Source organism: Pinus tabuliformis, chromosome 5_2 (assembly GCF_031772625.1).
Source record: "Pinus tabuliformis cultivar Carrire ecotype Pingquan chromosome 5_2, CPIR1, whole genome shotgun sequence".
NCBI lineage: Eukaryota > Viridiplantae > Streptophyta > Pinopsida > Pinales > Pinaceae > Pinus > Pinus tabuliformis.
This window is the reverse complement of record NC_142306.1, coordinates 1,024,225,727-1,024,248,860: the sequence shown is the minus strand read 5'-3', so window position 1 is coordinate 1,024,248,860 and position 23,134 is coordinate 1,024,225,727. Positions and strand designations below refer to the sequence as shown.

General features: G+C 40.6%; 1 protein-coding gene across 3 annotated transcripts in view; it reads right to left on the bottom strand.

Moving 5' to 3' along the window:
- LOC149162734 (fatty acid amide hydrolase-like) overlaps nucleotides 1-23,134 on the bottom strand; it is a 346,996-nt gene that overhangs the window by 5,294 nt on the left and 318,568 nt on the right. For all 3 annotated transcript variants that reach the window (XM_089437357.1, XM_089437358.1, XM_089437356.1), the window contains exons 17-19: nucleotides 6,331-6,395; nucleotides 6,075-6,136; nucleotides 5,868-5,963 (exon numbers count right to left, since the gene is read on the bottom strand). In XM_089437357.1, the coding sequence (XP_089293483.1) occupies nucleotides 5,868-5,963; nucleotides 6,075-6,136; nucleotides 6,331-6,395 (223 nt within the window). The remainder of the gene's footprint in view (nucleotides 1-5,867; nucleotides 5,964-6,074; nucleotides 6,137-6,330; nucleotides 6,396-23,134) is intronic.

Here is a 23,134-nt window from a genome sequence, read left to right as displayed (position 1 = left end):
GACATATCCCTTGTTTTGAAGTTGAGATACGGAGAGTAGGCCCATCCCCAATCCTAGCACATGCAGCACATTGGTTGCTCGAAGCCGCTCTCCTGCTTCGGTTTGAAAGACCACAATACCTCTTCCTACTAGAGTACACTTTGTCTTATTTCCCATGGTGATCTAAAAATTCATTCTTTCTTCCTGATAATCTGAAAAACATTCTCGGATTCCTGTCATATGCCAGGAAGCTCCACTATCTATATACCAAACCTCAGAGGAAGCAGAGCTTGCTAAGAAAATGACTTCTTCTTCCAATCTGGAAGCTAACATAGAATAATCGTAATTCATGTCCCTTATGCATGCTTCTAGAAATTTGCACGAATCCCCTTGAGTGGATGCCTCTGTATCATGTTCTTGACCCATAGTTGATTTCCCTCTCCTATTGCCACATCTCTGCTCTGATACCATGTGAAAATTTCTAAACTAAAATTCTACTGCAACAACTGATTTATTTCACCTACTTATTATTCACAATAAGTTATTTACGAAATCACTTCAACAAATATTAAAATAAATTCTACTGCAGTTATCACACAATTACCCAAAGAAAAATACATGCACAAGAACCAATCACATCAACACAGTTTTTTTTGGATAATTGTCCCGGAAAAACCCAATGTGGGAAAACCGGTGCAGCAGATAAGGGCTTTATTAATCTTCAACAACAATTTCTTTTACAAGGAATGATTTTACAAAGAAACTGAAAGAAAACACCTTAGACTTTCCCTTTAGGACTTTCAAACACTTTGGAGACCCTGCTCCCACTCCTGCATCACGTCTGCATCACTCTATGTGGCTCAACGTGGAACTGAGTGGTTCTGCGTCCCTCTGCGTCAGCCTGTGTGAGGGTTGTGTCTCTCCTCTGGACTGCGTCTCTCTCTACATGGTCTCCCACTGTCCCTACATCACCTCCTCCTAAGTCACTGCCTGCTGTTGATGCCCTCCTCTTCCTCCACCCTGCAACTCTCCCTCTGAAATTGATATCCTTTACTTGAGAGTCGATTTTCCTAGAGACACTGAGTATTTGCCGGTGTGTCTCGAAATGATCCTCAAGTCTTCTCTTATACTTTTCCTGTTGATGAATCAACGACCAAGATTAAGTCCCTAATCAACAGCTAAGATTAAAACACACTTGATCCTCGTCTCTTAGAAGCTTCTCACCCTTATCTTTATTAATACCCATTAATATTTTTATTTTCCTAAGTTTAGACTTAGGAACCCATTCAAAAATATTAGTTATTTTAATAACTCCTCATCCGGGTGGAATTTGTCAAAATGATGTCTCGGTCTTGGAGATCTCATGTGCTTTAGCCTCTCCTCCAAATTTAAAGGCTAGAGCACATCCGATGCTACCAAAAATCAACAGATTACACTTTATGGAGTTGGAACTTTTCTCACACTTCGGTGTACATCTGAGGTGACAACAGGTCCACAAGGTATTAGCCTCCCCTTCCCTTTGTCCGCACCTTGGTTCAGGCCTAGAACAATGCCCCGAAGGTTGATGCAGCTAAAAAGAAAGATAAAATCATAATTTGACAACTCACAATAGGAAATGTACCTCTAAATGCAAAAGATGGTCGAGACAATCAAATTTATCACATGGACAAAAGGCAGACATGAGCTCTACCCCTATCACTATGGACAACACCCTGGTTCCTAAGGCCCCTATGAGCACCCCCTAAATCATTAAGGAACCCATGATTGTCCCAACCCCTGGTGGGCGATGAGTTGTCATACCTTAAGGGAAGTATTTACTGTTATATGTTACACATCATGCTTTCATCCCCTTCAACCCCGAGCAATACAATGAAGAAAAATAAATAAAAGGAAAAGTACACATGAATAAGGGTGGAAAAGAAAAAGGTCGAGGTAACTCATGTTCCACGAATTCTCCCTCCTACATTCATACACCCAATATGCCAGCCTCCTTCATTATAGCTACCCTTGTACCATGGCATGTGGATTCGAGCCTTCCCTCAACACCTACTCTGTTCCATCGCTATTGCACATGACATCAACCATTTGATGGATGTACCATGGACCTGTCATTCCCTTAAAGGTTGAAACCACCTAATAGGGTCTTTCATTAACATCTCTTGTCATGGAAGGAAACACCAATACATGTTTAAAACCCATCTGGAAGGGCATGCCACTATGAAGTGTCCACCTCTGCCCTTGATTAGCAAGCTTATTTACTCAATTGCACTAATGAATTATTGTATTGGAAGGTGAGGAGACACATTGGATCTTATAGAGGATTGTAGGTGAGTTTTTCATCTTGGACTTGGTCTCCCTATATGGGATCCAAGCCCTCCAGAGTGTCATAATGGCATTTGTAGGGTGAGCATTGAGAGCCATGAGCCTCCAGCCTTGCAGAGCATTGATTGCCACACCATGGGCTTCATCTACACCACCACATTTCTCGTTTGTCCCCAATTATACAGAGATGATGATGCACTTGGACCATGTTGCCCAATCGGCTACACATTGCACTTGACACTTGGAAGTTGATCCAGGGCCCAGAGGACGCTTTGTCTTTCCTGGCAAGACATGGGAAGGCCTGTGTCCTCTTCTAGCCCTCATTGATGGAGCATCAACTTGATCTTGAGCCACTTGGAGACCCATGAGATCCATTTCGAACCCATAAAGCCCAAATAAGGGTTTGGACATGTTTTGTAGCACATCGAGGGCATGCCCCTTTTTGTCATCAATTTTGAGGCCCTCTCACACACTTTGAGCACAAGAGGCCTCAACGCTAGCCTTGGAGAGCACTTTGTATGGACGACGTGATCCCTACATGGGCTAAAAGGAGATTAAATAATGATTATTTGTGAAGCTGTCTTGGTTGGCTTGTAACCAAGGGTTTTCAAATCATTTGATATGTTTTAGGGGCATTGTAATTAGGAATTAGAACTCTTAGAGCATGTTTAAATACATGAGACTTGGTCTAATTATGAACCATCACACTTGGGATTTTCAGTATCCTCATTAGAGAATTTGAACCTGCAATTTGAGGAGATATTTGGGCATTTTAGGAATGCACTTTGATATATGGATATATCGCTATCTTTTTGGAGCTTCTAAATGTATTGTTGATGGATGGATATACTCTACATTGTCTTGTAAGTGTTTCCTTTTGCTGAAATTACCTTACAAGTAATGTCTAATGCATGGAATTTGTTTTCATGATAAGAATTAGCACTTTGTTTGGTTGAATATATTTCAAAATTTGTTATCTTGGGAAGTTTTGCATGTGTTACTCCTTGATGGTGTAGAAAGAATGTTCCTAGTGGATATTGATTGCATTCAATCCATGAAACTTCATTAACTAATACTAAAGAAGGTAATTTTTGAAAGGGGTAATTAGGGCTTCCTGTTTTAGCCTCCTTGAAGGTCAATTTAACCAATTATAATCACCCATGATTCCAGACTCCCAATGGTCTAGGCACTAGTCAAGTCCCTTGGTGGTCAAACTTGGATTTTATCCATAAACTCTCTTTCTTTCTCCCCCTAGAATTCTTCCCTTTAAGGATAAGGAGGCCTCCCTATGGATTGGTGTGAATTTCATTAAGAAGGAGCTTTTGCAAGACTACTTGTACAGTCTTTTGCATTGGTGTTTCCTCTAGATTTCCTCTTTATTTGAGATAATTCTCATGGTGAAATCTAAATATAACTAATGCCCTGGTCCTCGTGCCAAGTGGGAACCCTAGGTGCTAATCCTTCAACTTAGGGATTTCTTGAAGGTTTGTACTTTAGTAGTGTATCATTCAAAACCTTTTCTCTTAACTATCTTGACCTTGGATGAACTCTTACCTCGTCGATTATCCCAACCCTAGGTCTCGTATAGTGTTTCTCTCAAGGGGTTTTTCATGGAAAGTCTTACTAGCTTCTCCCAAAGCTCACACTTTAATTGAACCTTTCCATTGAACGAGTGTTAAATTGGCAACTAGGGCCAAACTTCATGTGGGTCATCTTATTCATGGCTAATAATATGTTCATTAGATTCCTCTCGTTGAGAGGTGTAGGATAGATCTAAAGATCATCCGATTCCGATAAGTATTCATGGAGATATGAATTTATTTTGATTATGGAATTATTATCAAGCCGACCTACAACTCATGTAGGCTTAGAAGCCCAACAGTCACATCTATTCAAACATCATTAGTTGTGTATAAATTCAAGAGGATTTTTCCTCATTTGCACTCACTCATCTCATCACATCTCTCTCTCTCTACTGCGCAGAAAAGAGTCTCTTCTCTACTGCACAGAAAAGGGTCTCTCCCTCACACATGTGAAGCTGGAAGCCGTTGAAACTGAAGCTGCAACTGCATAAGTAAAGTTTGACCTATGTGGACTAGAATATCTCCTCATCTGAACTGCGTTGTAGGTTCATCTGAACCTCCTCTGAAAGCTGCAACTTTTGGTGGTGGAATCAAGTCAATCCGACGGATAGTTTGCAAGATATCGACTGCCTTAGTTTGAAGGAAGCTGCTGAAACTGAAGCTGCAACTGCAGAAGTGAAGTTTGACCTGCGTGGACTAGAATATCTCCTCATCTGAACTGCACTGTAGGTTCATCTGAACCTCCTCTGAAAGCCGCAACTTTTGGTGGTGGAATCAAGTCAATCCAACGGACGATTTGCAAGATATCGACTGCCCTAGTTTGAAGGAAGCTGCTAAAATTGAAGCTGCAATTGCATAAGTGAAGTTTGACTTGTGTGGACTAGAAGATCTCCTCATCTAAACTGCGTTGTAGGTTCATCTGAACCTCCTCTGGAAGCCGCAACTTTTGGTGGTGGAATCAAGCCGATCCAATGGTCGGTTTGTGAGATATTGTCTGCCCTAGTTTGATGATGAAGTCGTTAATGCTGATGCTGCTGATCTAGGGTTTGCTACTGTTGATATAAATCAGATTTATTGTACTAGTTCTCTCTGCTAAATTATTGAAGATAAAAGAAGATTTGATCAAAGGGTTTCCCCACACATTGTGGGGTTTGTCCCTGGCTAGCTGCCACATCTTGTGTCTCTTGTCTTGGCTTGTTTTCTGTCGATCGTTTAATGTTCTATCTGCACTTTACTTTATGTACATGTGATTGCTAATCCGTGGAATATAATAAGAAAAAGAAGTAAACTGTTATAAGCATAGAACATACCATAACTTAACAATGAACCATCCTTGCCTCACTTTGAATCCTATTATAGACACATTAATAGCAAGTGAGGGTACTAGAACTCCTCCCATCGATGAAAATCCGAAAAGAGAAGGGGACATAGAATGTGGTGACAGTGGGCCTTTGTCCCAAGTTGTTATTGTGCCCTCTAGCTTTTGCCTATTTACAAGGCTTGATAGTTTGTGCAACAATAGGACCATTGCTATATTGTGTGGCAACATGCACCATAGAAGGTTTTTCAGATGCAGAACAAATTTGTACTAAATTGTGCTTTGAAGTTTGTTATCAACTTTGACATTGTTTTTTTATAATGTAAAAGTAATTCTAATTATTATCATATATAAAGAATCCCTTGACATCATTTTTTTCCTTGACAAGAAATACAAAATTTACTAGATGAAATGGAGATAACCTAATATTGATGGATATATTCTAGTTCACAAACTATTTTCCAGATTCAAACAATGGACAATAGAACATCATAAAAATTGTTTTGATTTAATATTCCAATAGGTATGTAAGAGAGTCTACTTCTAGTGTGTAGGACAACCAAGCGTTCAGATACCTTGCCTTTGCCTTTGCATTCTAATTTTCAGAAATCCAATTAAATATTGAGTGTTGTGAAACATAAAACACAAATATTAATGAAAATTACCTCTATTGCATAAGCTAGGTGAAGCAATGTTGCCTCAGACCAGGGACGACCAATGAATTGAAGACCAATAGGCATTCCAAACTTGTCGTATCCAATCTACAAAAATATACAAATGTTGGTGTCTAGATGTTTCAAAATTAAGCTAGCATAGCTAATGCCAGATTCATTTAGTTCATGAAGAAAATCAAGAAAGGTTTTAGAGCAAACCGGAACAGTCACTGCTGGAAGTCCTAGAAAATTTCCAGCTACTTGATACCGCAACATTGCAGCTACACGCATGAGAGACATGTGGTTATTTGATTCTCAAAACATCAAGCATAAGAATATGGTAAAAAGATAGCTAAAAAAAAAAAAACATTCCAAGTCTAGTAGAAAGAGAAAAACCAACATTGAAAGCCAACATATACCCCAACAAAACTGAATTAGATTACAACACCAAACCAAAACGTAAAAAATGACTTACCACCATTGGCATAATCAAACTCCCCATAGCTAAGTGTATCTTCTTGAAGGCGATATGCAGTTACTCTGTTAGATAAATTTGGTAAATATTTAGAAAATAATCAATTGCAAAATTTCTTCCTTGCACAAAATCCAAGATATCCATTGATTAGTCTTTATGTTGTAAATTGAATATTTAGAAAACATGAATCCTTATTTAGGTGCCTTTGATTTTTTCCCAGTCTAACAAAATCATGTTCATCAATAAACTATTTTTAACGTTACTAAGGCAATATTTGTTAAAATTGAGAAATTTCCCTTACCCCATAATAAAACAATTCATTGAAATCTATTGCAAAAAATAGTTGTTAAAGCGTGGATGAAATTAAATAAAAAAGAAAAAAGAAGAAGAGGAGTTCGTAAGAAAAGCATGGCAACAACAATGACTGCCTATTGCCTATTTTAAATATGGACTACTTAAACATTCATCTACTTGCTTATAGATCCTCTATTACATGGAGGTGGAGTGCTCCTATTAGAATAGTAGTTCACCTCTCATATGTGAGAAACAATTTACTGTTTATAAGCACATAATGACCACAAACTTTAAGATTCAAGGAAGGGTTGGTAGGGACTAGTTTCAAGGATAAGTTGAGAGATGAACCAAATTTTAGGGGAAGCCACATGGTGTTTATTTTTTTAGTGCAATCAAGATTAGTACAATTTTTCAAATTGATAACCACTTCCAGTGATACAATATTAATTCCTTAGAGCATTCTAATCATTAAGCAATTGTACATGAAAATTTTCCACTATTCATTTTGTTACCCAACACCAGTGGGTGACACCCATAAGGCAAATTTTCTTTTCTCTTAGATTTAACTTTAGCCGGTAGCTAGCAGCCCCTTGCAGCCAACAGATAGCTCGATGTGCCACTATTCTCTGCTACTTGAGCCATCCATTATGTGCCCTCGCCCATCTGTTATGATAGTATGTTTGAAGGTGGGGCTTCCAACCTTGAAGGTATGGCTTTTCATAATTTAATTGGGTGTTTATGCTTGTTTTTCTTAAACACATTTGGACATGGATTAGTGGGGGGATTTGACAGAAAGAATGGGCTTGGATTGTACTCTTGTTCCCTTTTCCCAACTTGGTGGTTAATCTTATATCCTAGTCCCATGGGATCTCCTTTATTGGATACTAGCTTTAGGAGTGGCACTGCATGGGAAATCCCAATTTTGGTTGCGTGGTCCCGCTTCCTAGCACCATATACCTCATTTCCCTCTGCTCATTATAACCACTTTTCACACTTTTCCTATCCAGGTCCACATTTGTCCATTGAGTCCACAACAAGTTAGCCTCCCTCTCCCCTTCTCCACAATTTGGGTCAGGCTTGGAACGATGCCCTGGAGGTCGACGCAACTAAAAATAAAGTTAAAAGCATAATTTGGCCACTTACAATATGAAATGTACTATAAAATGCAAAAGATGGTTGGGACATAATAATTTAGCATGTGGGAAAAAGCCAAACATGAACTCTACCCCTTATCATTATGGTCATCACCCTAGTTCTTAGGGCCCCCTATGTGAGTCTCCTGCATCATTAAGGAACGCACGATTGTCCCAACCTTAAGGGGGTATTCACTGCTTTATCATACGCATCATGCTTTCATTCCCTGGAGCCCCAAGCAGTTAAAAGAAAAAAAAATCAATAAAAGGCAAGAGGCATATGAAAAAGGATGGAAAAAAAAAGGTTGGGGTAACTCGTGTACCACGATTGCTCCCTCCTACATCTATACACCCAATGTGTGGATTTCCCTTATTATAGCTACCCTTATACCATGGCATGTGTCTTGGAGCCTTCCCTATTGCCCCACAAGAGACGAAAATAAGCTTTATACATGTGTGATTCGACCTGCTGTGATTTATGGGCCTGGTGAGGAGCGTCATCTTCCAATAATACTCAACTTAACGCATACGGGCCTTCTAACTTTCAAAATTGGAGATGCTAGTGTGAAAAATGACTAGGTTTATGTTGACAACCTAGTGCATGCCTTATTGCTGGAAAGTGTGGGACTTCTGGATGATATTCCAGTAAGGGAAGGAATTCCTATTGTTGCTAGACAGACATATTTTATCTCTAAGGGTACTCTAGTGAATACATTCGAGTTTCTCCGTCCATCAATTATAATCTTGAGCTATGACTTTCCTAAGCTATCAATCAATATTCTCACTGTTCTTGTTGTGGCAAAGATGTTTTGGGCTATACATTTTCTCTTTGATCCTTGGTTGAAAATGTCATGGTTCCTTCACACCTTCCTGCAAAAGTATACAAAGTGGGCATCACATTATTTCTCTATCTTAAAAGCCAAGCAGGAACTGGGATACACGCCTATAGTAAAACCTCAAGAAGGCAAGAAAGCAACAATTGCATATTGGAAAGGGAAGAAAAGGAAGGACCTAGGCATGCCTAATATCTTTGCATGGTTTATTCTTCTAACTCGGAAATTAATTCAGCAATTTATTTACTACGAAAAATAATGAATAAAGTCACAGCTGCAATTTTCACCATAAAAATACTGCGGAAAATAAAATACTAGAAATTGAGAAATTCTAACACACACAATAAATTTGACAGTTATTTTTGGACAATTGTCCTCGGAAAAACCCAACTTGGGAAAACCGATGTAGCAAATGAGGGTTTCATTATTAATGTTTTAGCAGCAATTCTAAGTACAATAATTTAGATGCCCAGCTGGAAATCTAATCTAAATAAAACATTGGCAAAAATATTGTGAGAATTTTCTCTCACCCCACAACTATTTTCTGCCTTCGAAATAACTTCCCCAACCTATGCGCTGAGATGCCTGCGTCAACCTCTACATAGTCCCTACCTTGGCCCTCAAAAGCTTTCAGTGTTCCTTCCTTCGACTCTGAAAACTTTCTCCCGGAATGTTGTTGCTCTCCTCTTCCACCTATTACTCACCCTCTGTCTCTATCTTCTCTGCTGCTACTGAAAAAATCGTATTTTTGAGGCAACTGAGTATCTGCACTGGATGATCTTCATCACCACATCACTTTCTTTTATAATCAATTGTTGGAACACCAACAATCAAGATTAAAAATTTAATCAATAGCTAGGATCATTTCTGGGTCGATCCGTGTGAGTTTCGAGATGATTCACACCTTATCTCAATTAATATTGATTAATTAACCATATTCCCTAAGTTTAGACTTAGGAAATATTTTAAAATTGGTTAATAATCTAATTGAGACACTTTTAGGCGGAATATTAGAAATGATTTCTAGGTTTTGGAGATCTCATGTATTCTAGCCTCTCCAAAATATTTTATGCAATTCTCTTAGATAATAATAGTTGAGTGAACGGAAAGCGAATTAAATGCATATTGAATGGAATGCGTTCTTTTATCATTACGTGAAATGGGTCATTATGGTCAAACTATTATTTCAGCCAAGGATGCAAAAAATAACACTGCCTCTTAGCGAGGAATGTGTTCTAGCATTGTTGCTTCCTGTAGCAACACTTTGTCTCTGCATCATCCCCTGTTACGCTGCTGATGTCTGGCTGTTGTTGCCCACCAACTACTGTGCAACTCTGATATATGCTGCATCTGTGCTGCTGCTGACCCTTCCATATTGTTTCCAACACTGCATCTGCACTGGAACTCCCTCTCATCTATTGCTACTACAACTGCAACATCCAAAATAGCCTATCCCTGCTACTAAAATGGGTTCTCCACGATACCCATTTGTTCTTTGAAATAGATGAACTTAGCATTCCCAAGAGCTTTCATGAGTATATCTGCACCCTACTCTTCTGTGGGAACATATCGTAGTTGGACTGCTCCTCGCTATACACAATCTCTGATGAAGTGACACCGAATATCAATGTACTTTGACCTGTCATGAAACAATGGATTCTCAGAGAGATTTATGCAACTTTGATTATCTTTTCTGAGGACTTTTGTCCACAAATAACTGTGTAGATGTGTGTGATGGTTATTTCTCTCTTGTGTTGTATTTAGTTTCCGTAGTTTTATTTTGGTGTAGGATGCAATGTATGTATTTCAGTATTTACCAGAGATCATTGCAAGTAACTTGTTCAATTCATTGAACAAGTAGGTGAAATATAATCAGTTTGTTGCAGTAGGAATTGGGCAACCGATTTTTCACATGGTATCAAAGGATAGATCGTGGGCAGAAGAGATCAAAAGCAGAAAGGAAGAGGAGTTTGAAATTACTGCAGAGGCAACAATTCGAAACCCTAGCAGGCAACACAGTCCATGGGCCAGAAGGTCGAAGTTTTGAGGAGAAATCAATTTCTTTGGGAGAGTTGACAGAGAAATTCGATCTCTAGATCTAAGCTTTCCAAAGATAGAAGGGAGAAACGTATTTTTCCTTGCAGAGCAGATCTTCACCTCGGATGCAGACATTTTGCAGCAGTTGTTGGCATAATAGCGTCAGTGGGAGAGAGAGTGACACTTGAGGGAATTTCTTCCTTAGAGAATTCCTAGCCAAGGAATTTGAATTCTCCTTTGCTGAGCAGTAGCAAGGGGTAGCAGATCTATTGACTCCAACAGGGAGTGCGTTGGCTAGCGTAGTGCTACGTAGAGGAGAGAGGAGGCAATTCGACACTTTCATTGGCAGAGATGGCAACTAGTGGATTGCGAGATCAAGATCAGTTGGATGGTGCATCCAACTATGTGATCTGGAAGGCAAGGATGTCATGTCTTCTGGATGAACATTTTCTCAAGATCTACGTCGACAGTGTGGTAGCTGAGCTTGCAAATCCAGATCCGCTCAAAAAGCACAAGGGAGAGATGGCGAAGGCCAGGCGAATGATCCTCAACAGAGTGAAGGATCATGTAGTATGTCACATCTCAGGTAAAGGGATTGCCAAGGAGATGTGGGATGCCTTGTCCATGCTATATCAGGGATCTTCTGAGTAGTGAAAGATGTACTTGGAGCAGAAGATGAGATCCATGCAGATGCAGAAGGGGGAACACATTGATCCGTTCCTTGCAAAGCTTCAAGAGACCCGTGACGAGTTGGCAGCTGTGGGGTCAACACCTCAACCAACCGATATGGTGAGGCTGGCCCTAAACTCAATTTCAGAAGAGTGGCAAGTATTTGTCTAGAGCATCCTGGGCAAGGAGAAATTATCAGACTGGGAAGGAATGTGGGCCGCTCTTAAGCAGGAAGAGATGAGGAGAGACTTAATCAAGTGCAAACTTGATAGTAGCAACAACAATAGTGGGTCGAAGCCCAAGGAGGAGGATGAGAATGCATCCCTCACATCTAAGGGGCAACAGGAACAACGGAAGAAAAAGAAAGATGTTTCAAGGATCAAGTGCTTCCGGTGTGGTGAACTTGGTCCTACGCTACACAGTGTCCTCTCAAGAAGAAGGACAAGGACGAGAAGCATGATTCGAAGGTTGCATCCACACAGATCGAGGAGGAGTTTGCCATGATCGCCTAGAGGTGGGTATATATAGAATTGTAGTTCGAAAGAACTGCAGATGGGCAGGTTCCTTGAGGAGTCCACCTCTTGGATTAATACCTTGCTATGGGAAACCAGATCAGAAGTAGCAGTATGGACCGGGTAAGTTGATGCAGAGGAGTGTTGGAGTGACAGTTGCAGTAGCTAGGAGCGCTAGAGACTGAGCATCGCAAAGCTAGAGTTGGCAGCAGTGCAATTGACACAGAGTAGAGTCAGCAACAATGCAAAGGCTTTAGAGGATCAACGCAAAAACTAGCAGCAGTCAGAACTCCAACAATAGATGCATCATATTGAACACATGTTTAGTAATTTTGGACGCTTTTCCATTGCTGATGCAGTAGCAGCAACAGTTGGAGAAGGTTGCAATGCAAATGCAGTGTTGGCGGTGGAATTGCCAGTATGAAAATTCCTTAAACTTGGGAATTCCTAATGCAGCACTGATGATATTTCTTCTACTTGTTAGATTTACATGAACAAGTTATTTGTAGTTTCCTATGACAAACATCAAAATACATACACTACAGCCTACACCAATTAAATAATATGTCAAAACAAGAAACTGAACAATAGAGAAAGATACAACACAAATGACACAGTTGTTTTTGGACAAATGTCCTCGGAAAAACCCAATGCAGGAAAATCGATGCAACAGATCTAACGGCTTTTCTTATTCAACTGAAGTATTTCTGAATACAACGACTGGATGCCCTCCCGACAATCCAGTTACAGGAAAAATCACTTAGCAGAAGAAACTGGTGAGATTAGTTCACTATACACTGCAAATCATGGCTGATCTGGCAGCTGAACCAACGAGTTCCCTGGCTACTTTTGCACTGCCCCTGTTGGGCCTATGTCAGCCTCTAAGGTCATGCGTCACCTCTTCTGGAGATCGATTTGCTTCTCAAGAGCTGATTCCAGCACTCCCGGCTCAAAAACGTCAGCCTCCTCAGCAAATTCAGACTTCTGCATGGAGGCTCTGCGTTGCTCTGCGTGGGGCCTGCGTAAGCCCTTCCTAGCTCTATGTCACCCTCTCTGGCCTCTGCGCTGCCTCCTTTGTGTGTCTCTTTGCCTCTCTACTGAGTATTCTTGGCTCTGGAGAAGATCCTCCAGCCAAAACTCCCTCTGCCCCTCACTGCGTGATCACTACAAATCATTGTGCTGCCTCTAGCTTTAGCAATTCGATCTCACTGATCAACTCTATATGTGTCTTCCAAATGACCCTCAAGCCTCCTTAAATAATCTTCTCGTTGATATTCAACAACCTAGATTAGAAGCTAATCAATGGCTAAGATCATTTTTGCTTGATCCTCGTCTTCTTCTAGAAGTTACACCCACAATTAGATTAATACCCATTAATTATTTTAATTTCCTAAGTTTAGACTTAGGGTCCCATTAAAAATAATTAATTATTTTAATAAAACTGTCTCCGGGTGGAATTTCCCAAAACGCTTTATGGGTTCTTTGGAATACATGTGCCCAAGCCTCCCTGCAAAATTTGAGACTTAGAGCACATCTGATGCTACCAGAAATCAACACTCCCTCTTAGCGAGAAATGTGCTCTAGCAATGCCTTCCACTGAAGCATCACTTAGACTTCATAACATCGTCCTCTACGTTGTTGATGTCTGACATGCTGTCCACCAACTATTGCGTCGCTGTTGTAACTATATTGTTGCTGACATTGCCACTGTCAACACTGCATTCATACTACATCTCCCTCTAAATTTTTGCATCCGTGTTGCTGTTGGCACTACCACTGCTAACTGCCCCTACACTGCAGAGTGTCGCTGCTACTGCATCAGCAACGGAAAAACATCCCAAATTAGTGAACAAGTGTTTAGCATAGATGCATCTCGATGTTGAAGATATGACTGTTGCTAGTCCCACACTGTCCCCATGAAGCCACTGCGCTGCTGCTGCTACTACACTGTGCCTCCCTGCATTGTTGCAACTCTGCACTACACTGCTCAGACTTGGCGTTCTAGCCACTGCATTTGTCGCTCCAACACTCCTCTGCACCATCTGACACTTAGTCCATCCTGCTACTACTGATCTGGGCTCCCGTAGCTAGGAATTGATCCGAGAGGTAGGCCCCTTAAGGATCCTGCCCATCTGTAGCTCTTTCGAACTACAACTCCAAATCAACTTATCTCCCTCCTGGAGGTACCTCGGCTGTCATGGCGAACTCCTACTCCTCGATCTTCGTGGGTGCAACCTTAGGATCGTGCTTCTCATCTTTGTCCTTCTTCCTGAGAGGACACTGTGTTGCATAGTGACCCATCTCACCACACCTGAAGCATTTTATCTTCGAGACGTCCTTCTTCTGCCTCCATTGCTCCTGTTGCCCGTTTGATGCAAGGGATGTGTTCTCATCCTCCTCCTTGGGCTTCAACCCACTGTTGCTTCTTTCATCAAGCATACACTTGACTAGATCTCTCTTCAGCTCTTCTTGCTTGAGAGTTGCCCACATACTATCCCAGTGTGGCAAAGATGCCCTGCTTGGGATACTCGAGACAAAGACTTGCCACTCTTGTGAGACTGAATTTAGGGCTAGTCTCACCATCTCGGAACCTTGAGGTGTAGACCCCATAACTGCTAACCCATCCAGGGTGTCCTGAAGCTTTGTGAGGAACAGATCTATGCGCTCCCCCTTCTGCATCTTTGTAGATCTCAGTTTCTGCTCTAAGTACATCTTCCGCCGCTCGGAAGATCCCTGAGATAGTGTAGACAACACATCCCACATCTCCTTAACAGTCCCTCTAGTAGCGATGTGATAGACTACATGATCCTTTACACCGTCGAGGATCATTCTCTTTCCTTCGCCATTTCTTCCTTGTACTACTTCAATGGATTTGGATCTGCAGGCTCAGCCACCACATTGTCGACATATGTCATGAGGGCATGTTCATCTAGAAGGAATGACATCCTTGCCTTCCAAATGACATAGTTGGATAATCTGTCCGATTTATCCGGATCCCTCAAACCACTAGTTGCCATCTCTGCTACGAAAACTGTCGAATTGCTCCTCTCTGTTTCTTACTGCTACTGCTCAGGAAATAAGAAAACAAACTTCTTGGCGGGAAGTCTACTGAGGAAAAATTCCTGCACTGTGCTTCTCCTCTCTCTTCTGGCGACTTTATGCCCAACAAAAAGGCCCGCAGAAAAAATGCGTCCCACCAACTCTTCCTCATGCTGAGGCTTTGCGCTACTCCCTCTGCCTCGACAAAATTTTGATCTGGAAGCCCTTCCTCTCTATCGACTCACTTAGAGAGAATGCCTCGAAAATTCAACCCTGCGACTTGGACTGCGCAAACCCTCTCGGGATTCGAACTGCTACCTCCTGTAGTTATTCAACCTCCTCTACTCAGTGCTGGGTTCTCTGGCACTATTATTCTTGCTTCACCTACGCTACTCTTATACCATGTGAAAATTCCTTAAACCCGAGAATTCCTATTGCAGCACTGATGATATTTCTTCTACTTGTTAGATTTACATGAACAAGTTATTTGTAGTTTCCTACGGAAAACATCGAAATACATACACTGCAACCTACACCAATTAAATAATATGCCAAAACAAGAAACTGAATAATAGAGAAAGATACAACACAAATGACGCAATTGTTTTTGGACAAATGTCCCCGGAAAAACCCGATGCGGGAAAACCAGTGCAACAGATCTAAGAGTTTTTATTATTAAGTTCAAATATTTCTGAATACTGTTAGGATATTCCGACACATAGGAAATAGTTAAGTATAACTTGGTCTAGTATAGAGTTAGGTAAAGTGTCTTTCTTTACTATGTGCATTTTGTAACTTACAATCTGACGATCACGATATGTAGTGATCTGACGGTTCATTCTCTCCTTGGTATTACTGACACTTGATCCGTGGCTTAACACCCGATTGGTCCATGATCTCTATTTAAAGAGCATGGAGGGTCATTTGTAGGTTAACTGTTCATGAGAGAAGCTTATGTAAAATTTCATTCTTTTATTAATAAATTGCCTGAAGTGGCCGCATTGGCTCAGGCCATGGACTGTTTCCCTCTTTGAGGGTTTTAACCACGTCAAAATACTGGTGTATTGATCTGTGATTTGTGTGTGAGCGGTGTCCTTTGGTGTTCTGTCTGAGGAACTTACCCTGTAAATTCCTACATGGTATCAGAGCTATTTGAGGGCCGCGTCCATTGGTGATCCAAATCTGAAGCCGATAGAACTGCATCCGACTACCGTTTCCTAGATCTACTATTTCTGACTACTTTCGGACCAAGAGAACTGCTCTGTTGTGTTAGGAGCATCTGTTTCAGTGAGGAACCCCTTTCGTTTCACGCGAAAAGGTTTCTGGTAGCCCTAGCTACGTCATTTTTAAGATCTGGAGGTATACAGTGTTTATTTGCAGTTTCTAGTTATTTTCTCTTTGTTTATTATTTCAATTTATTTAGCATTGTTTTATTACCAAATCTATACCTTTCATTTCTGCGTATGCTCTTTGCCCTGCGACTCTGTGCGATCTGGGCAAATCAGAAACAGAGAGGAAGGATTTTTCTCATGCGTATGCTCTTTTCCACTGCGCCTTAGTGTGATCTCGGAAAATCAGAAACATTGAGGAAAATATTTAGTTTCCGAGTAAAGCTAACCTCAAGCCGTAAGGCTTGTTTGTGTTTGTATGTCCGTGTTTAGGTTTTGTGTTTTTTTTTGTTTTGTAGGGAAAAAGAGCTTTCTCAAGCAAGCACGCAACCCAAAGCTTCAGTGACTAAAAAAAACACACCCCCCTCTCTCTCTCTCAAACTTTTAGTTTAGTTGACTTGGTCCAAAGCTAATTTATGAGAGAAGAGGTCTTGAATTCAAGTCTCCTTTTTGTGGGGGCGGATTTTTCATTTCCGCACATTCCTGCACTTCGTCGGCATCTTCATCAACTTTTCTTCAAAAAGCCATAACTTCTTCATCCGGAAGCCGTTTTCAGAACTGTTTTTTTTTTAACCAGCCTAATTTTTCGAGATCTTTCCATTGGAACACTTAGTTTCAACATCTATAGCTTCAGTTTCTATTAAAATGGAAAGTCCATGCCAAGTTATTCTTGACAGCACCAACTACTTCCAATGGTGGTCCTACATTGTGGATTTACTTAGAAGTAAAGGTCTCTACAGAATAGCCTCAGGCCAAGAAACCAAACCGAAAGATGAAGATAAGGCAGCTAAATGGGAAAATAGGCAAGATCAAGCACGTGGATTGATAGGGATGTCTATTTCTCCAGATCTTAGATTCCATATTGCAGAACTTAATACTCCTGAGGAAGCAATGAAACAGATCACTAAAGTTTTTGGAATTAAAAATGCACTTAAAGCCCATTAACTCGAAAATGAGTTGCTTACATTGGAACCCAATAATTTTTCTTACATTGAAGATTTTTTGTCCAAGTTCAAGACCCTTAGACTTCTCTTGGAAGGTGTTAAGGTTAAGAAGGAAGATAGTAACCTTATCTATTCCATTCTTACTAAGTTGGGACCAACCTATTCTGCGTTTGTTTCCACCTTCCATTCTACAAGAGAAGCCTTCATTTATCAAGGACAAGCCTACAAGTCCCCTTCCTTTGATTCCTTTTGTGATTCTTTAATAAGAGAACAAGAAAAACTCTTACACCTTGGTCTTCTTCATCTTGGAAACTCTTCTAAGAAAGCGTTAGCCACCCAGCAGCAACCAAATTCAAAGAATCCTAAGAAGTTGTATCCTAAAAGGAATGGTCCTAAACCAAACAAGGGTCCTAAGCAATTTCAGCCTCAAAATGAAAAATCATTTCAACAAATGATAAGACAAATAAAAACAAAGGGAAGAAGACTGATAGACATTGCAACTTTTGTAATTGAGATGGCCACTTAGAATCCAAATGCTTTAAGAAGATGGAAGCCTTGGAAGCAGCAATGAAGAAGCATAACATCCATTTGGAGCACTCTTCAACTTCAACTTCATCTTCAGGGATAGCACTTTTTGCATGTGGTTGTCAAGCATCTCGGTCTAGATATGCACTAAATGTATCTTCTTATTCTCATTCTCATGAGTGGCTCATTGATTCTGGAGCTTCTTATCACATGGCCAAAAACAAAGCCATGTTTTCTTCTTTAAATGATTGTAACACCAAAAATATATATGTTGGTGATGATAGATCTCTTAGTGTTGTAGGGACTGGAACTGTTCATATAGACAATGGTCAATTTAATGACGTATTATGTGTTCCAACCTTATCCTGCAACCTTCTATCTGTATATCAGATAACTCATTCAGGTGAAGGTAAAATCGTTGAATTTTCACATTTTCACCTCACGATGTTGTAATTAAGGACCTAAGAGATCCTAGACAGATTTTAGCTACTCGCATTGCTGATGATTCTACAAGGTTGTATAAGTTTCACAACTTTGGGTCATCAAATCTTCCCACGGTATTTGTTGCTCATAATGATGAAGTGAGCAAACTTTGGCATGAGCGATTTGGTCACTTAAACTATCACTCTCTTCAGAATATATGTAAAGAAAATATGGTGACAGGTCTTCCAATGGTATCTTGCAGAGATGGTGTTTGTTTCGGATGTGTACTCGGAAAACATCCTCGGGACAGTTTTGAAAAACGTGCCTCTTGGCACGCCTCAGCCCCTTTACAGCTTGTGCATAGTGATTTATGTGGTCCACTTCCAGTTGTTTCATTCTCTGGCTACAAGTATTTCTTAACTTTCATTGATGATTTCTCCAGACGCACTTGGGTATACTTCTTAAAACTCAAGAGTGAAGTATTTAACATGTTCTTGGCCTTTAAGGCCTTTGTTGAAAAACAATCTGGACATCAAATTCTTAAGCTAAGATCTGATAATGGCAGAGAATATGTTAACAACAAATTCGTCAACTTTTGCACTGAGAATGGAATTCAAATGCAACATATTGTTCCATATACCCCACAACAAAATGGTGTAGCTGAAAGGAAGAATCGCACCTTAAAGGAAATGGCTAATTGTATGCTTCAACCTAAAGGACTTAGTCTTAATTATTGGGCAGAAGAAATTAACTATGTAAATTACATAATAAATCGCACTCCTACTAAGGTTTTAAAGAATATCACTCTAGAAGAAGCATGGAGCTCAGTTAAACCAAATGTAAGTCACTTTCGTGTTTTTGGAAGTGAAGCATGGGCCCATATTCCAAATGAGAAACATAAAGCTTTAGAACCTAAGAGTGAAAAATGTATTTTTGTTGGATATTCTGAAGATGTCAAAGGATATAGACTTATTCCACTTAAGTCCAAAAATGTTATCATTAGAAGAGATGTAAAGTTGGCTGAAAATATATTGTCCTACGAGCCTAGTTCGGTGGATGTGCCACCTCTCCCTATCTCTTCTACTTTTGAAAATATTTCTTCTTCAGATGATGAAAGTGAGGATGAAAATCCTCCCCCACCTTCTCAGGATCCTCCTTCAGCTCCTCAGCTTCCAAAATGGGTCCGTGCTACTCGGGATGCAGCAGGTGATCTTGCCGATGATTCTACAGATCGACGACGTACACATTCTCAGTTTGATAGAGCCTCTTCTTTACTGGCTCAAGCTTCAGTGAATTATGATCCTGACACCTTTGCAGAAGCTTCAGGCCATCCAGATTGGGAAGTAGCTATGAATGAAGAATATCATTCATTATTGGCAAATGATACATGGGATCTTGTTCCTCTATCAAAGGGATGAAAACTTGTTAGATGCAAATGGGTTTACAGAACCAAGTATGGACCAGATGGGAAAGTTGATAAACATAAAGCTCGTCTTGTTGCTAAGGTTTTTTCACAAGTTGAAGGCATTGACTACACTGAAACCTTCTCCCTTGTTGCCAAAATGAACTCTATCTGCCTTGTTCTTTCCCTTGCTGCCTCTTTCAAATGGGAAGTCCATCAGATGGATGTTAAATCTGCCTTCTTGCATGAAGAAATCTATATGGAACAACCTATTGGCTTTATACAAACAGACTCCAGCCTTGTATGTCGGCTTAAGAAATCCCTTTATGGTCTCAAGCAAGCTCCTCGAGCTTGGTATGCCAAAATGGATAACTTTATTTTAGAAAATGGCTTTTCTAGGTGTCATTCTGACAATACTGTCTACACCAAGAAAGTGGGCAAGTCTCTTATCATTCTTGTTCTTTATGTTGATGATCTTATCCTGACTGGTAGTGATCCCAACCTTATAAACCATGTGAAGTCTAGCCTTAAAAGGAAGTTTGAAATGACAGACTTAGGACACTTACATTATTTTCTTGGTCTTCAAGTCTTGCAATCCAAGGAAGGTATTTCCCTTTCCCAGTCCAAGTATGCCTGTGATATTCTACGCCATTTTCACATGGAAGACTGTAAGCCAGCCCCTTCTCCCTTTCAGTCTGGAGTCAAACTTTCAGTCACTTTTACTTCTCCTAAAGTTGATGCTACCTTATACCGTCAACTTGTAGGAAAACTTTTGTATCTAACCCATACTCGTCCTGCCTTTCCTTTGCTGTTGGCCTTGTTGCTCGGTTTATGCAAAACCCACATGAAAGTCATTGGAAAGCAGCTAAAAGAATACTTCGTTATGTTCGAGGTACAGTTCAGTTTGGGATTCATTACAGTGCCAAAGTAGGACCTCTATTGGTTGGTTTCACTGATTCCGATTGGGCTGGTGACCCTGATGATCGGAAGTCTACTGCAGGTTATGTGTTCACTCTTGGTTCAGGACCTATTACATGGGCTTGCAAGAAACAAGGTGCCATTTCTCTTTCTTCAGCAGAAGCAGAGTATCGTGGTTCTGTAGAAGCTAGTAAGGAAGCCTTGTGGCTTCGTCAGATCCTGTCAGAGTTTGGCTTTCAGCAGCAACATCCAACTACACTTTGGTGTGATAATCAAAGTGCCATTCAACTATGCAAAGATCCAGTCCAACATCAGTGTAGAAAACACATTGAACTGCACATGCACTTCATCAGAAAGCTCATTCACGACCATGTTCTTGAAGTGCAATATTGTTCAACAGATGATCAAGTTGCAGACATCTTTACAAAGGTTCTCACAGAGGCGAAGTTCACTAAACTTCGATTTATGGTTGGAGTTCAGGAAGTTGTCACTAAGGGGGGATAGGCTCTAGTGCCTCCTTCCTTCTCCTATTGTGTCATATTTGTAAATCCTTCAATCCTATCCCAAGTTGTTCTTAAGAGGGGATGTTAGGATATTCCGACACATAGGAAATAGTTAAGTATAACTTGGTCTAGTATAGAGTTAGGTAAAGTGTGTTTCTTTACTATGTACATTTTGTAACTTACAATCCGACGGTCACGATATGTAGTGATCCGGCGGTTCATTCTATCCTCGGTATTACCGACACTTGATCCATGGCTTAACACCCGATTGGTCCATGATCTCTATTTAAAGAGCATGGAGGGTCATTTGTAGGTTAACTGTTCATGAGAGAAGCTTATGTAAAATTTCATTCTTTTATTAATAAATTGCCTGAAGTGGCCGTGTTGGCTCAGGCCGTGGACTGTTTCCCTCTTTGAGGGTTTTAACCACGTCAAAATACTGGTGTATTGATCTGTGATCTGTGTGTGAGCGGTGTCCTTTGGTGTTCTGTCTGAGGAACTTACCTTGTAAATTCCTACAAATACAACTACTAGATGCCTTCCCGACAATCTAGTTATAAAGAAAATCACTTAGAAGAAGAATTAGTGAGATTACCTCATTCTACACTACAAGTCCCAATTGATCTGGCAGTTGAACCAATGAGTTCCCCAGCTACTTCTGCGCTGCCCCTATTGGGCCTGTGTCAGCCTCTAAGGCCCTATGTCACCTCTGCTGGAGATCGATTTGCTTCTCAAGAGATGATCCCAACCCTCCCAGCTCAGAAACGTCAGCCTCCTCAGCAAATTCGAACTACTACGTGGAGGCTCTGCATTGCTCTGCGTTGGGCCTATGTGAGCCCTTCCTGGCTTTGTGTCACCCTCTCTGGCCTCTCCGATGCCTCCTCTGTGTGTATCTCTGCCTCTCTGCAGAGTATTCTTGGCTCCGGAGAATATCCTCTGGCCAAAAATCCCTCTGCCCCTCACTGCATGATAACTACAAATCACTGCGTTGCCTCTAGCTTCAGCAATTCGATCTGACGGATCAACTCTCTGTGTATCTTCCGAATGACCCTCAAGGCTCCTTAAATAATCTTCTCGTTGATATTCAACAGCGCATATTAGAAGCTAATCAATGGCTAAGATCATTTATGCTTGATCCTCGTCTTCTTCTAGAAGTTACATCCACAGTTAGATTAATACCCATTAATTATTTTAATTTCCCAAGTTTAAACTTAGGGTCCCATTGAAAGTAATTAATTATTTTAATAAAACCGTCTTCGAATGGAATTTCCCAAAATGATTTTTGGGTTCTTTGGAATACATGTGCGTAAGCCTCCCTGCAAAATTTGAGACTTAGAGCACATCCGATGTTACCAAAAATAAATAGCCAACAACAACATAGATGTAGAATTTGAGAGGGAGTTGCAGTACAGATTCAGTGTTGGCAGTGGCAGTGTCAATAGCAGTACAGATGCAACATTTGCACAGTAGTTGGTGGGCAGCAATGTTAGACATCAACAACGCAGAGGGAGATGTTACAGAGAAGTGTGATGCTTTAGCAGGGTTCCTTACGAGAGCACATTCCTCGCTAAGAGGGAGTATTGATTTCTGGTAGCATTAGATGTGCTCTAAGCCCGAAAATTTGCAGGGTGTCTTGGACACATGTATTCCACAATACCCAAAAATCATTTTGGGAAATTCCACCCAGAATCAGTTTTATTAAAATAATTAATTATTTTCAATGGGTGCCTAAGTCTAAACTTAGGAAATTAAAATAACTAAAGCGTATTAATCTAATTGTGGGTGAAACTTCTAGAAGAAGATGAGGATCAAACCAAAATGATTTGATCCATTGATTAGGATCTAATCTGGACCACTGGATCTCAACAGATGGATTATAAGAGGAGCCTTGATGAGCATTTGGAAGACACATCGAGTGGAGATCAGAAGATCAAATTTCTGAAGCACAATAGTTGTCGGGAGAGATATGCGAAGTGATCTTTTGCAGTGAAGGGAATAGATAGTATCTGGAGGGAATTTTTTCCTGGGTCGGAGAGTAAAAGGCAGAGACAGCAAAATGCCATCCAGAGAGGTTGACACTGGGCCACGCAGAGGTGACACAGTGGCAGTGTAGAGCCTGAAGGGAGATCAAAGTCTTGCTGAAGAAATCGAGTTTCAGAAGCCAGGAGTCGGGGTGTGAGACCG